General features: G+C 48.5%; 1 protein-coding gene across 1 annotated transcript; it reads left to right on the top strand.

The window, feature by feature from the left end:
- Window positions 1–6,000: 6,000 nt before the first annotated feature.
- On the top strand, window positions 6,001–16,034 carry Serpina1b (serine (or cysteine) preptidase inhibitor, clade A, member 1B). The gene is made up of 5 exons (NM_009244.4): window positions 6,001–6,093; window positions 11,598–12,229; window positions 13,670–13,940; window positions 14,809–14,959; window positions 15,757–16,034. The coding sequence occupies exons 2-5, from the start codon at window positions 11,602–11,604 to the stop codon at window positions 15,946–15,948; spliced, it is 1,242 nt and encodes a 413-aa protein (NP_033270.3). The 5' UTR covers window positions 6,001–6,093; window positions 11,598–11,601; the 3' UTR covers window positions 15,949–16,034.
- Window positions 16,035–16,446: the final 412 nt, after the last annotated feature.

The raw sequence follows: 16,446 nt of genomic DNA, 5'->3' as shown, positions 1-16,446 counted from the left end.
AGTGACAAAACCTACAAGGAACACCAGTTGGAGTAAGAGGGACTCGCCTCAAAATCTATCTATCCACTTCAACAGGCCCTTCCTATTTGTCATTAAAGATGAATACACCAATTGCCCCCTCTTTGTGGGGAAAGTGATCAATGCCACAACAAATGATTGATTTCAAGGTTCAGTCACCCTCACCTTCCTGTTCCAGCTGGGTCTCCATCTCGCTGACATTAAACATGGGGTAGTTTCGCCCATGCCTGAGTGCACCTCTCCTTGTGGTGTCTGTGTCCCCTGAGGTATGTGGGGTCTCCAGGCCACAGTGCATTGAGATGTCTTCTGCATCTGTGTTTAGGAGACCCCCCATGATGTCCCATCTCCAGCACTGAAGGGAGAGGGTCGTGTCCTCTTCTGGTTGAATTGTATCATCTCACTGGGCATGGACTCTCCATCTCACCAGGACTTTCTTGAGAAAAGTTGGAGGAGTTAGTTGATAGAAGTCTTCCTCGTCTGTGCTGGAGCAGGACTCCAGCCTCTGTCCCTGTCATTTCTTCTTTGCCAGAGGGGACTCATACACTCTCCAATGAACAGAAAAGTCTTGGGACTTAGCCTTTTTTCCTTCTCAAGCCAATCAGGTCAGTTTGCCCAAAGTCATTTCCTCTGTCTTCTCTAGTGACAGATAAGAACAGGATATCTGTCCCTGCCCCTTGCTGGCTCTGTCACTCTGGTAAGCTGGACTCACCTTCACCTGGGCATAATAGGAGAGTTGGCCCTGGTGGTGCAGGTACAGGAGAGCTGGTGGACTGACCGATGCAGCAGCCACCCAGGCCCATGCCCAGGTCTTGAGTTGACCCACCCCAACATCCACCTCATCTATGAACTGCTGGAGCATGTGAAGGGGCTGATCTTGCAGAACCAAAATTGCAGGATCTCTATGACACACCACCACAACAGGATGTCCTAGAGGAGTCCTGATGAGGATTCAGTATTGACTCACTGCAATTAGCATCTGTAAGTAAAGCTGTTTGGGCAAAAGGGTGCGCTATGGCACACACTGCAACCTGCTACAGCTTGGTTTTGTTTCTGTTTCTTTACAGGAGGAGGGTGTAAGGGTGGAGGACAGATATGGAGGGATTGAGGTGCATGATATGAAATCCACAAAAAATGAATAAAAAGCCAAAAATAAATTAAATAAAATCCTCACAAGTCATAGAAAAATTATGAAAGAATTGGAAAATAAAACTACAACAACTCTGAATAACCTATCTCCTTCTGTTTCTTCCTCCGCCCTCCCTTTCTCTTCCTCCTGCCCTTCCTCCTCCTCCTTGTTCATCTTATTGGGGAAGAAACTCAGGGTATCACAAATGTAGGGCAAGTAATCTACCATTGTGTTGTACTCAGGCCCTTTAATAGTGCATACAAATTAAGTTACCTTCGACCAAAACAAAAGAAAAAAAAAACAAAAAGTACTTTAAAAAACCAAACCAAACCAAACAACCAAACTAACTAACTAAAAAAATACTTACTTGACAGATAACTGTCTACTTGGGGCCATAGATGCCTCTTGAGAGACCTAATTTTTATACCAATTCTAACTTTAGTCCTTGGTCCCTGCCCTTTCCAACAAAGTTCTTCTCCAACAAAGACTATAAGCTTTCACCTCCCAGAGTGTGAATTATTCATGGCTGAAGACTGCCAGCCCCTATCCAACCTAGAAGGGGCTGTAACATGCTCCTTCCAAGCAGAGACCATCAGTGCCCCTCCCTCCCCTTGGAAGAAACCTCCTCCCAAACTATCTCCTCTCCCTTCCAAAGTTGGGAAGTGTTGGATGGTAGCCTCAGGTCATGAAGAGTTAAGTCAGGGTGTACAGGACAATAGTCCCTAGCCATAAAAAAGTGGCTTAGCACCAGAGTGACCCGTGCCAGGCCTAGTATCTCTCTCTGCATGCAGATCAAGATATAGCTCCCAGCTACTTTCTCTAGCTCCATGCCTGCTGCCCACCATGCTCTGGCCATGATGACAACAAGCTAACCTCTGAAACTGTAAGCAAGCTCCAAAGTAAATGTTCTCTCTTTTAAAAGTTACCTTGGCTATAGTCTCTTCACAGCAATAGAACAGTAGCTAAGACAGTCATGACTGGATGTAGCACTTACCGAATGCTTTTTCTGCATATACCAAGATGGCTATATAACTTTTATCCTTATGTTGGTTAATGGATCATGTTCAGCGACATGTGTGTATTGAACCATCCCTGAAAAGCTCGTTAAAGTCCATTGTGGTCATGTTACCCAGCATCCCTTACCCATCATTCCTTTCCAAGTTCTCTTGCATCTGATTTGCTAATATTTTGTTGAGAATCTTTATTTTTTCTTTTACTGTATTTGTTAGGGTACAGGGGTTATCTCTCATATGTGGGGCTTTCTAGGGAGTAGTCAGGATTCCAAGTTGTCATTTAAGCATCATGAGAATGATGGAAAAGAAGAGAAGCAGTAGCTTTTGATGGTCATTGGTAGGGGTTGGGCGAGGGTTTCCAAACACAGTTTGTTCTGACACAATAGCACAGATCTCACCTCAGAGGGAACAGTTTACTCGGGAGTCAAGTATGAGTGTCTGTGACCTGGGAACACAAGTTAGCTTACCCCAAAGATATTTCACCAGGGAAACAGTTTCATGTAGTGTGTGTGTGTGTGTGTGTGTGTGTGAGAGAGAGAGAGAGAGAGAGAGAGAGAAAGAGAGAGAGAGAGATAACAAATAATGCTATAAATCAGGAAAATTTTTAAAAGTTTGATTTCTGGACTTCAATACTTTGATAGCTGGACCTTGGAAGTCAGCCTCAGGAGGAGGAAGTGGCCAAATAAGGGAATAGACCTTGGTGGCTAGCTTTAGGAATGCATTTTTGTAAATTCAAACAAAAATATATCTATTTACCTATTTGTCACAAGAATGCTAGGTCAAATAAAGAGATGTGGGGGGAGGGCTACAGAAGAGGCTAAAGAAAACCCTGTATTATGTCCCTCCTGACCTGTAAATGCAGCCACAAAAGCTCTAACTACATGATCAGCCTTGAGGAATCTCTAACACAGGACTCCCCCTGCCCCTGAGAATTTTAGTTCACAGTCCTCTTGTTGAACAAGTTTAACCATGCTGCCTTGGGTGAGCTGTGCTTTAAATCAGATTGAAGCACTCATTATGGGTAGAGCACAAACAATAAGACTCTAAGGTCAGGTCCTCTCACTGGGTCTCAGGCTGGGACATTTGTGAGAATTTGAGGAGCCTCAAGGCACATAGCGATCAAACCATTATGTGTTTGTACCCAACCCAACTGAGCCAATAAAGTTCTTTCCAACCCAGGAATTGGGTATGCTTTGTCGGCCATTCTTATGCTGTGGCTTTTACACCATGGGCTGTTCCCCCTAACACTTCTATGGAACAAGTGTCTTTCTGACCAGGCACCCTGGAACCCCTAAACTAAGGGTGGTGAGGTTGTAATAAAGAATAGAGACCACGGAAAATCACAGCATTGGATAGGTTTGCTTGTCTTAGGACTTCATTTCTGTCCACCATCTTTGAAGAGGCTGTGATGTTCTCAGCTGTCTAGGACTTTTTGTTTAGCAGTTTGAGAATGGCTTTTCATCCTCTAGGGAAGCGCAAGGTTCCCACTGAGGCTTCTGTTTTTAGTCTAAGGAAGACTCCCTTACAGGAAACATCCCCACTTGCTCTCTTGCTGCCTTTGTGATCCTTCACCTTTGACTTTTAACTTGTTTGAAACGCGCTTGTGGGTGCAGCTGGGAGTCTATGAGTTTCATAGATCAGGAGTCCATGTTTCTCTCCCAGGCCAGTACAGTGGGTGGCACCCAGTATTGCTTGGGACAGGAAGGGTTAGTTTTAATGTGCTCCTAGCACAGGGCGAGGCCCCTTCCTGCACTAGCTCTGCCCCTCCCAGATCTATGGCTGCCACCTAAAGCTGATCTCCTCCCTGGAGACAGACAATAGAGACTCTTAGCAGACTGGCTCCCTGACACCCTCAGGAGTCAAGAATCTGATCCTGGGGAAGAGTGGGAATCAGCACCCACCAGAGGTGCAGGAGGCGTGGCTACCCTGGATCTGGCCAGGATTCAGGTACAGTGCTGGGATGTCCCACTTGCCTGCAGGCTGCTGCCTGCCTGAGGGGGCAGTGTTTGCAGGGGCACAATAGAGACTACCTCTACCTGGTGTGGTCCATCTAGTGCAAAGCTATGAGGGGCAGCTGGGTCACAGGAATGGCCATTGTATGGATGGGGAAACAGAGGCTCAGAGATGGGAGAACGTGCTCTGGGTGTGCAGATAGCATTGCACCACAACCGCAATCTGGTTCCCCAAACTCGGAGTAGTTGTAAAATAGATACCCCACCCACAAGGGACCAGAAGGAAGGCAGGTGCTGGGGGAAAGGAACAAGACCTGTGGGAGGGAGAGCTGAGCTGTTTCCTGTGAGGGAGGCATACCTCCACTGGCTCCCCAGATATACAGAGGGTACTGAGTGACATAATGTGGGTGGGGGGGCACAGGAATGCAACCCACCCTATATCTCCACCCCCACCCAGTGGGACAAAGGAGCCCCAGTATTGATAAGAGCATCATCCCAAATAGCTGTCTGGATACCTTGAGCCCTAGGCTCCGAGTTTCCCTTGCTGTATGTAGTTCTTGCAGCAGCTTTGTGCCATCATAATCTGCATCTTAGAGGTGGAGACAGGGAGGCACCAGGAGGTGAAAAGGATTGTCTGATGGGTTGAGGTCTAACCTCAGGCGCTGTAGGATCCTGTGGAACATCTATTAGGCTGAGTCCTAAGGTGGATCAGAGGGGAGCCAGTGACTGGCAGAAGGTGGAAATGTGACCATCACTTATCCACCTCATTCTTGCTGTGCCCGGCCAAGGGCCAGGAGAGCAGGAGAGCTGGAACCATGGGGGGGGTGGGGGTTGTGGGGGTTGTGGGGGTGGGAATGTGAACTCACCATCGGTGCCCATCACAGGGCTGATGGGATATGATCGAGATTTTGAAGAGGATCAGAGTACAGAGCCCATTTGCCTCAATCCTAACCTCCTCCAACCAAACCAGACAGACCTTCAAGAGCTGTGACCACCCTCTCCGTGTCCCGGAGAAGAGGGACTGCTCCTTCCTAGTCTCCCCATCCCTAAGGAAAGTCCCCATCTAGAAGGAAAGTCCCCATAGCAGCTTCCCGGAATCAATGTGGAACAGGGCCAGCTCAGAGGAGTGGAGGGTGGGAGATGGGAAGGCTGGAAAGAACTTCTTAGACTGAAACAAACGACTTACAATGCGCATGTTTTACTCAAGCTTCCTGTACCCTTAGCAACCATGATGGCTACCAATCTGCCATTCCGGAAATGTCTCTGGTAGAGAGGTCAATTAACCTTTCTAAGGGCATCCCAGCTCTTCCTTACAGAGCTATTCTCTGCCCCCTAGCCTATCCCATGGCCACTGTGCACCAGCCTGTCAGGAATTTCCTGTCAGTCACAGTCCATTCTCCTGCAAAGGAAACAAAGAATTCATATCTACACGCGCAAGGAGCAATCTCTTTGTTTTGGTCCTGTGTCTCCATTCGTCAGGTGGGCACATAACCTACTCTGAGCCCCTGGTGGAGGCAGTGAATCTTCTGCCCCAGGCATCTGGAGGCAGATGGCTCAGTAAATATTGACTTTGCTTACATGTAAGCAACCCAAGCATTCCCCAGGAGAGTGCAGGACCAGCCAGCCATGTTGTGTCTTCCTAGAGGCCGTGTGACTCATTACACCAGACGCACTTTGGACATCCGGTGTTGTGTTTGTTGTTTTTATGAGGGATGGGTGTTCTAACTGCTTTGCTTAAGACTCCATTGATTTAGGACCAGAGAGAGAGCTGAGCTCTGTCCCGAACAGTGTGGGTGGTACCTCAGTGTCCAACCGATGGACTTAGCCCCTCTCTGTTTGCTCTACCAATAACTGTGGTGACATTGGTTAATATTCACTAGCAAACTCCCCCATATCCCCCTTGGCTCCCACTGCTTAAATACAGACTAGGACAGGGCTCTGTCTCCTCAGCCTCGGTCACCACCCAGCTCTGGGACAGCAAGCTGTGAGTATATTTTTCCCAGGGGAAATATTGGAGGGGCCCCTGAGTCTCTGCACTTCCCAAGCAGGCAGCCTATCTGGGAGCAGGATAAAGTTAATTGCACCTGTGGCACCTAGGCCTCTTGTTGCCATGGGAACATCAATACCTAAGCTCCCTTCTTGAACCAAGCTGCCCAGTAGATAGCTAGTATCTTCAGGTGAGAGAAGACAAAGATGTGGAGGGGCCAAAATGCAGGCACAGCCATTTCCATGTAGACAGTGCCCACCCTTTGCTGGCCTTTCCTTTATGCCCTTTTCCAGCCCTGCTCCCACCCCCTGCATCGTGGATAAGCAAGGTAAGACTAGAAGGACAGTGGGACGTGTGGCTCTCCAGCTATACCCGAGATGCACACACTAGGACCTCAGCCTGTAGTTCACGGTGGCTGTCCCAAACATAGTGGCCTGGGAGATCTGTGTGTGTGTGTGTGTGTGTGTGTGTGTGTGTGTGTGTGTGTGTGAGAGAGAGAGAGAGAGAGAGAGAGAGAGAGAGAGAGAGAGAGAGAGAGAGAGAGAGAGAGAGAGAGAAGAGAGAGAGAGAAGAGAGAGGAAAGAGAGAAAGAGAGACTTGGCTTGAGCCAACTTCCTTAGTGAGCGTGCTAAGGTGTCCCATCTCTAAACAAAGCACTCATGTAATATTTTAGCTCCATAGCCCCTCAAGGAGGAGGCTACTGGCTTATTCCCGTTTTACAGATGAGGAGATGAGGATAATAGTTTGTTCCAATCATACATAGCCTACCATTCAAACTGAGGCAGCTTCTCCAGACTTCAGGCTCCTGATTTTGCTGACTGAGACATCTTCCCCTCTGGGCTGTAGCCTTGGATAGCTGCTAACCTCGATACTCCTTTAGGCAGAAGAGCTTCACCCCCTCCCTCTGGCCAGCCTTGCTCTATGGAGATTGGTTTGGTTTATCATCCTGCTGTTTTGTAATGTAAGAAGAGCAAGGCGGCCAGATTCCCAGGACACAAATATCCTGAAAAAGCCAGAGGCTAATGAGGGATGCTTCTGGGAGCTCTGCACATTGGTTCTCTGAACCACTCACTTAATCTTCCTCCGGTAACTGACGTTCCAAAAGTAAGGGGTGTAGGGTCACACAGAGGAGCAGCAATCCAGCCTTAGACCTGTCACTTTAGCACTAGTATAGAGTGGAGCCTCAGTAGCCGCCCTCTGCTATCTATTTCAAGTCTTCTGGCTTCAATTTTGTACATAGAAAAGGGCTAGAACCTAGAACTAAACTGTGTGAGATTGAACACCAGCTCTTTTTCCAGCTGGTTCTGTGGGGTTGAGAATGTGGCTTAGCCTGTCTGGACCTCAGTTTTTCTCCCTATAAAATAGAACTAATGTGAAGGGAAAGTTAGATGAACTGGGTATAAAACACATTTTGTGAGCATGTCCAAAAGGACTGCAGTTATTGCTTGTGTTTGCACAGTACATGACTTCTATGGATCAGGCAGTGCACATGTGGGTGATGGGACATGCACCTGACCCAGGGCAGGCATTGCCTAGCAAGGAGACCATCTGTCTATGCTAGTTAATTGTGACTTTGTTCCTGCCACGCCCCGTTCTTTAAAAGACTCCTCTGTGCAAACAGGGGGTTTAAAGAGTTGAGGACATTTGTCCGGGGGCCACTGGCAATAAATGGCAGAGCTGGGCTTCCACAGATTGTGGCCTGCTACAGTTGATTCTTTGGGTCTGCTTGAGTTACCCTTAGTGGATTGTTCATTTTCTCTCTTAGCTACAATGGTATAGAATGAAAAAGGGGAGGTATCACCTCTCTCTTACTTCCCAGAGGCCACACCCACCAACATCTGAAGTCAGAATGTCACCATGTGTGATCTCCAGCTTTTTGGCTTCTGTCCCTACACCACAGGATTTTAAGCTTCTTCCTCCTCTCCAGTTGTCTGTCTGTCTTCCCTGGCTCAGGGACCTGAAGGTCATAGGGGTTAAGCAGGGAGAAAGCAGGGCTCAGGACCCTGAGATTTGAAGGAACAGGATGGGATGCAAAACGTACCTACCTGGATGCTTGAGACCAGAGTCAGGGCCTGTGACACTTCACATCCACTGGCATTGTGATCTGATTAAGAAATGCCTAGGACAGTAGCTGAACACTAAAGGCCTGTCCCAAAGAGGATTATCTGAGATTGTAAACCTGCTCCAAATGTGGGTACTCCATCCCATGGGTGGGATTCCCAACAAAAGGAGGCAGTGAGCTGAGCTCTGGCCCTCCCTATCCTGTTTCCTCACCCTCTGAGGAGAGAGCCAGCAGCTGCTTTGGGCTGGGGCCGCCAGCATGCCTTTCCACCAGGAAGCACCATATCCCCTCAAACTGTGGCCGAAACAAACCTCTCCCCACTTAAGTTATTTCTTCTCAACAATTTGACCCAGCCCTGGTTTTCTCAAGTCTGAGACCCAAGTATATTATTGTGTCAGTCAGGGATGGGGGTGAGGAGAGTGTCTCTCCAGGCCTCAGCCCCTTCACCATCGAAGGACGAAAAGGGAAAGATGGAAGAGAGTGTGACCACCCTAGCAGGGCCCCCTCTCTTTCCCCATGCTGGCCTTCCCTGCTTGAGGCTCAGCAGCCCCCAAACAGAGCATGTCATTTCATCTCCCCCTTCCCTCCAACCCTGCTAAACAGAGATCCTTGGCACTAAGTCAAATGTCTGGGATGAGGAAATAGTTCAGTCAGTCCAATGCTTAACACCCAAGTCTGAGGACCAGAGTTTGCTCCTTAGAAGCCAAGGCACAAGCTGAGTAAGGAGGCATGCTTTTGTAATCAACCCCAGCCCCCGGGGAGATGGACACAAGAAGATCTCTGCCTTGCTGTCAGCCTCTGACTTGAGGTCACTTGGTATGTTTTCTTGCCACCCTGTGAAGGCCCAGCTTCTTGACGAAGGTGAGAAATTTCCACGGGGCTCGCCAAAATCTAAACAAGAATTAACAAAATCATCAGGAATGGAAATATACAGAGCTCAATTCAGTGTCCTCTCCAGCCCTAACACACCAGCCTGTTTATGAAAACATCAACATGTACTGTGCAATCCGTGTTCTGCTCTCCAGATTATTTACAGTGAAAGAGCAGAAAGCACGGTGGTAGCTAGAGAGACTTCTGTGCTCTGTTGTGCTATAACGTTGGAAAGATAATTTTTACAGGTCAAGGGCAGGCAAAATTCAATATTTCTTGTCTTCAACTTTCCCCCTTCAGGTTTGCATATCCCCAACATGAGGGTTTCATTGTATTAAGATGATAATTCTAGCTATGGGTCTAGGGAGTGTAGCTCTCTTGGTAGAGTGTTCACATAAGACACATGAAGCCCAGAGCTACATAAAGAGGTCATGTTGGTACACACCTTTCATCCCAACACTCTAGAAGTAGAAAGATCAGATGTTCAGGGCCATCCTCATCTAGATGGTGAGTTTAAGGCTGGCCTGAGACATAAGAGGTTCTATCAAAAGAGTAAAATAAAAAGGATGGTGATTTCATTATGAACTAATAGCTAACTATGTGGTCTGGCTGCCTGATGATTCTTCATAGATGTGGCCTCAGCTTCCCCAATATGATGAGAGCATGGGGCTGTAGACTAGTAGCCTGTGGCATGTCAGAGTAAAGAGAATTCTGTACAACCAGGGAGGCTGGGGCTGGGGGTGTGATCTTGACTTTGGCTGTCTGCAGGCAGAGTTTGCCCTCTCTGGTGCAACTCAAGTCTTGCTTCACTTCAGCCACGCAACACATTGCCCTTCTCTGACCCCTTTTTCCAACCTCTGAGCTTGCAGCATCTGCCACCCGTCCATCCCCAAGATTGCCCTTTGTGAACTTGTCCATGGAAGATCTGATATGGCAGAGACTTAATGCCCTGAGTTCTCCCAGGCCCACCTTGTAGGAGAGGGAAGACAAGGATCAAATCACTTGTCCTGGCTCACACAGCTAGAGGGTGACAGAGCCTGGGTTAGAACTTAGGGCTGTGATGAATAGATGTCCCCACCACACACATATCCCATATTAAAGCAGAGGCACTAACTTCTGCTCTTCCAGAACTGTGATAGGAGTAGTGGCAAGATGGCAGATGGGCTGCCAGAGATGAGGCCAGCCCAGCCTTGAGTTGTGATTACAGGGCAGAGCAGAGACAGTCCCTCTTTTAGAGAAAGCCACTAGGGACTGAGGTTCCTTGTGAGGGCTGAGTGTGGAGAGTGCCTGCATTCCTCTTCCTCCTCCTCCTCCTCCTCCTCCTCCTCCTCCTCCTCCTCCTCCTCCGCCTCCTCCTCCTCTATGCATTTATTTTTATCTTACGTGTATGAGTGTTCTGCCTGCGTGTAGTGCCTAAGGAGGCCAGAGGAAGGCTACAGATGCCCTGAAACTAGTTCCAGATTGTTGTAACCTGTCATTGGAGGTCCTGGGAATCAACTGCAAGCCCTCTTCTAGAGCACCAAGTGTTCCTACCTACTAAGCTATCTCTCCAGCTCATCTGGCTAGTTTTTCCCAACCTTAGACTTCTCTGTGTGCCCAGGTCACCAACATTTATCTCCTCTCCTGTAAGGATCACCACTATATCAACATGCTCTCCCTGGGGACCAGAGGTAGCAGTAGCACCCTCCCATGGATTCTTCCACCTTCCAGTGATTGTTAATCCAGACCAGAGTGTTCCTCTTATAATTACAGACAAGACCACTTCTCACCCGGTGCCTTGGTTTCTTCCCTACAAAATGGGTTGGGAACCTGTGCTTCAAGACCATTTCAGGTGGAAACTGAACTATTGAAAGAAATTGTGAAAAACTGGATCACCCATCAGTGCAATGTCGGTCTGCTGTGCTGTCACTTGATAACTTCGAGTGCATAGTTTATCATCTCCCTTCCCAGCAAACTGAAGGGCAATAACAACTTCCCTGCAGGACCCTGGGTGTTCACACAAGTGAGGGCTCAGGACAACACTGGACAGATGGAGAGCATCCTATCTGATCTTACTTTGTTTTCACACGTGCATTTGTGTGATGTGTGAACAAGTATGTGCAAACACACACCAGTGCATGTGTGTACAAAGGCTTCAAGTTGATGTTGGGTGATTTCCTCACCCACTTTCCACCTCATTCATCAAAGTAGTGTCTCTCATTGAACTTCTCTCAGAGCTTCTTCGAGATTCTGGCAAGCAAAGCCAACCCACTTGTCTCATGGATGTCCTGTCCCTTACTCCCCCCTCCCCTATGCTGGGATTGTAGGTGGCTACTATGTCCCTATCTTATGTGGGTTCTCGACAGCTAAACTCCTATCCTCACACTTGCCTAACAAGTGCTTTAGCTACAGAACTGTCTCCATTTTTAAAACATTTTTTCTTCAAAGAAAACAGTTCAGAACAATGCTTAATCTAGGCTGGGCACAGTGCCTGTTACTAGACCACCACAGTTACTTTGATATTGTGTCAAGTGGTAGCTGATAGGAGTCACCACAGCCCTGACCTTGCATCTCTTTCTGTGTCTTGCAGGAAAATGACTCCCTCCATCTCATGGGGTCTACTGCTTCTGGCAGGCCTGTGTTGCATGGTTCCCAGCTTTCTGGCTGAGGATGTTCAGGAGACAGACACCTCCCAGAAGGATCAGTCCCCAGCCTCCCATGAGATCGCTACAAACCTGGGAGACTTTGCCATCAGCCTATACCGGGAGCTGGTCCATCAGTCCAACACTTCCAACATCTTCTTCTCCCCAGTGAGCATTGCCACAGCCTTTGCTATGCTCTCCCTAGGGAGCAAGGGTGACACTCACACGCAGATCCTAGAGGGCCTGCAGTTCAACCTCACACAAACATCGGAGGCTGACATCCACAAGTCCTTCCAACACCTCCTCCAAACCCTCAACAGACCAGACAGTGAGCTGCAGCTGAGCACAGGCAATGGCCTCTTTGTCAACAATGACCTGAAGCTGGTGGAGAAGTTTCTGGAAGAGGCCAAGAACCATTATCAGGCAGAAGTCTTCTCTGTCAACTTTGCAGAGTCAGAGGAGGCCAAGAAAGTGATTAATGATTTTGTGGAGAAGGGAACCCAAGGAAAGATAGTTGAGGCAGTGAAAGAACTGGACCAAGACACAGTTTTCGCCCTGGCGAATTACATTCTTTTTAAAGGTAAGTGGCAGAACCAGCATGAGTTGGCGTCCATGGAGACACCCATACATATTCTTGAGGACCAGTTTCTGAGCTCTCACGCCAGGCTGTGGTATTGCTCCATCACGTTCCCTACTCTATGATGTGTAAACTCTGACATCTTTCAAATTATCAATTAAGCTTAGTAATTGGCTTCAAACATCAAGTCCACTGACTTCTTTGAAGGACTGATTGGGGCCTTGATTGTCCTAATGTTCATCTCCCCTACAAAGGAGAGTTGTAGAATGTGCACTCCTTCCCCAGCTTCAGAACCAACGGTCCTGGTTGTGATGGTCTGAAGAGAGTACCATTCCATGGAGTGTACTTGATCAGCCCCTCTGTTGCAAACCACCATTTTGACCTCGGGAAACATTGGCTCGAATCTGGCCACTCTAATCTATTAGCCTTGATATTGGACCAGCCATTTTACCTGTTTGGGGTGTGACTGTCCATATTACAAGGGACAAAGCTAGCTGACTGCTGTGTGGGAAATTAAAGAATTAGGGAGGTTACCCAGTGCACTGATATAAGCACCTGATCAACTAACACCCCAAGCAGGGCCTCCAGCCTGGAAGTCATTAGGTCAAGACTCTTCAGAGATTGGAGTCAAAAGCAGAAGCCGCTCTGGCCTTCATGACTCCCTTGCCACCAACAGAGTCCTGTGGAGGAGACTATCAGGCCAGCACAGCTCAAGTCCCAGCACTTCTGTGACAAGTGTAGGTGTCAACTCCACCCCAACCCATTCACCAATTCCTATCCAAAAGGAAGGTGAAGTTAGGATTCCTGTTATCCTTCTCTTGCCAACAGCCTTGATCTTGGGTCCCTGAGAACCCTGCCCACTCTGACAGCTTCAGAGATGGGTCCCTGAGACCTGTGTCCACTCCAATGACCTTGGTGACAGGTTCCCTGGAGCCTCTCCCACTCTAGTGGCCTTGTTGATATGTCTCTGAGACTCTAAGCCATTCTGATGGGTTCTTGTTGATGGTTCCCCAAAGTCCCCACCTACTCCAGTATTCTTATACAGCAGATAGGCTTCTGCACTGAACCCTTGAATGTTGAAAGGGGCTTGAGGTGCCAGAAAACATTTGTCCTGAGTGATGACTGAATTGCCAATGAGTGTGCCACTCCTGATAAGAAGCTAACAAATAGAATTGTCAGGAATTCCATTGATAACCCCAAGTCACCTTTCTATAAGTATATAACAATTATGTAAGATATTTTCTAGGCACAACGGGGATGGTAGCTCTCAGGTTCTGTGGTCTGGAAAGTCTAAGTCCTCCTTGAGTCCTGAGTTACCCTCACCAAAGTGCCTGGGCAGCCTAGAAGGCTAGTAGTGCCACCCCCCCCCCGGGCACATGAAAAGTCAATGGGCTGTGTCATCACCTCATTGGCTAAGGTCTGCTCTCACTCTCCCCTCTTCAGGCAAATGGAAGAAGCCATTCGATCCTGAGAACACTGAGGAAGCTGAGTTCCACGTGGACAAGTCCACCACGGTGAAGGTGCCCATGATGATGCTCTCGGGCATGCTTGATGTGCACCATTGCAGCATACTGTCCAGCTGGGTGCTGCTGATGGATTACGCGGGCAACGCCAGTGCTGTCTTCCTCCTGCCCGAAGATGGGAAGATGCAGCATCTGGAGCAAACTCTCAACAAGGAGCTCATCTCTAAGATCCTGCTAAACAGGCGCAGAAGGTGACGCCCAGACAGAGACCTTCCCTGAGTGTCCCAAAGGACAGAAAGTGCTTGCAGAGGGTGGACTATAATCCAAGACCATATCTAAGTGTATAGGCCAGAAATAGAGCTCTCTGGGCAAGTTTGCAGAGAAAGGCTCTGTTCCTATCAGTCCTCTGAGGAGCTGCTAGGTCTCCAGGACCCAGCTTTCCTAGAGCATGCTCCACAGATCAGAGGACCTGTGCACTCTGAGTTCCGGGCTCTGCTGCCTGTGAGAAACCATGAGCTACATGGAACTTCTGGCAGTCCTGAGGTTAAGTGTGTTAAGTCCAGAGGTTGTATCCTTCCTTCCTGGCCAAGCCTCTGATTAGGTCTAAAACCAATAAAAGTGCAGAGAAGCAGATAAGGCTAAGACCAGAGTGGGTACCAGATCCTGAGGGCTGGTCAGACCCTATTGGGCCCTTCTCTTTCCCTGTAGTTTAGCTTTCATCCCTATGAGGGTGAGGGGAATGTCACTCAGCTGCACTGACCCTAGCTCCCCTGAGAGAATCAGATACAAGGGGGATCCCTTGCTCTAGAGGAGGGATTGACCAAACATCAGGGCATAGTGAGGCTTGGCTGAATCTGCCTGGGGGGCTTCTTGAAGAAGGTGGCATTTCAGGGGCTTCCAGGAGCTTGAGCTTTGAAATCCCACTGATTTTTACCTTCTCTTCTGCTGGAAGGTGACCATGGAAAAGGAAAGCACGTGAAGGTGGTTTCATGTCCTGCTGGGTTAGTGGCACATTCAGTGTGAGAACCAGCCAGAAATAATTCCACAACTGGGTGGGTCTTGAAAGAACCCAGAAATCCCATGAAACTCCTATAATTTTAACTCTTACCTGCCCACCAGGTTAGTCCAGATCCATATCCCCAGACTGTCCATCTCTGGAGACTATAACTTGAAGACACTCATGAGTCCACTGGGCATCACCCGGATCTTCAACAATGGGGCTGACCTCTCTGGAATCACAGAGGAGAATGCTCCCCTGAAGCTCAGCAAGGTGACCATGGCAATGTCATGATGTCCTGTGTGACTGTAGGGCAGCACAGGATGTGGAGGTAGTTCAGAGCAAGGCTGGGGAAGAGGAAAAGGATGCAGATCGATCCCAGGCTAAGCTCTTTCAGAGGACTATCAGGATTCACTTGGCTAGGGTGTGGTCAGATGTCAGCTGGGAGGGTCTTCTTATGCAGATGGAATTGTGGGCCCTTCCCTGAGCTGCTGCCCCAATCCTTGGTTTCATCATTATCTGGAGAATTTGACTTTTGGACTCAGATTACATATGTTCACATAGAGGTTTAGGCCTGGTGACCTCAAGAGGGTGCTCTGGAATCATCCATTCCTGATACTTAGAGCTATTAGTGAAACATCCATTTGAAAGTATGATTTCAGAGAATTTAAAGGCAGTTCAGAATGGGCAGAATATTCTTAAGAGTTTGGACATCAAAGGTCATCCTCAAAACCGTGTCACAATGTGCTCACAGCCACACACTGAACAGGGACACTTACATAGAGGACATGAAGTTCCTCTCTCTGAAGCTCTGAGCTGCATCCCAGGCCATGAGAGATGGAATCAGGAAGGGAGAACAGAGGGGAATGGACCAAGGCAGGCAAAGAGTGGGAGAGGAGGAGAGTTCTTAAGTGGTCACCGTGAAATGGGTCTGGGGGATGAGCAGGAAGAGATGGAGGGAGACACTCCCTAGTGAAGTCCTCCCTGGGTGAGTCCCATGTGAGATCTAGCTCCAGCCAGGAGTGGTAATCACTCTACCTGCAACTGGGCCTCTGCTTCTCTCTCCACAGGCTGTGCATAAGGCTGTGCTGACCATCGATGAGACAGGAACAGAAGCTGCAGCAGCTACAGTCTTTGAAGCCGTTCCTATGTCTATGCCCCCTATCCTGCGCTTCGACCACCCTTTCCTTTTTATAATATTTGAAGAACACACTCAGAGCCCCATCTTTGTGGGAAAAGTGGTAGATCCCACACATAAATGACCACCCTACGATGTCATCCTTCCTTCTGAATTGGGTTCCTTCCATTAAACACAGGCTGGCCTGGCTCGTGCCTGATGCTACAGCAAGTCCTTGACTCTGTGGGTTTGTGTGTGTGTGTGTGTGTGTGTGTGTGTGTGTGTGTGTGTGTGTGTGTGTGTGTGTGTGTGTCTTTATGCCCTGAGTTTGTTGTGGACCTGAGATCATAGTATGTCTTGATATCTCCTCCAGCCATGCAAATAGGTTGTGGGTAGAGGACTGTGGCTGAGACCACAGACTCTGGTCCTGGAACCATCTGCTCTAAAAAAAAATGAATCTGCCATCTCTGGAAAATGGAGAGGACATGCTCAATGACTCAGGGTCCAGCAAAAGCCCATGTCCTCTAGTGATTTCTTTTCCTCTGCCCTCTGCCACAGGCTGGTGTCCCTCCCACTGCCAGTGGGGCCACAGCCCATGGTGATCGCCACGGGCTCTCAGTGCTGCCAGGTCAGGGGCCAGCTG

Source organism: Mus musculus, chromosome 12 (genome assembly GCF_000001635.26).
Source record: "Mus musculus strain C57BL/6J chromosome 12, GRCm38.p6 C57BL/6J".
NCBI lineage: Eukaryota > Metazoa > Chordata > Mammalia > Rodentia > Muridae > Mus > Mus musculus.
This window is presented reverse-complemented; position numbering and strand designations above follow the sequence as displayed.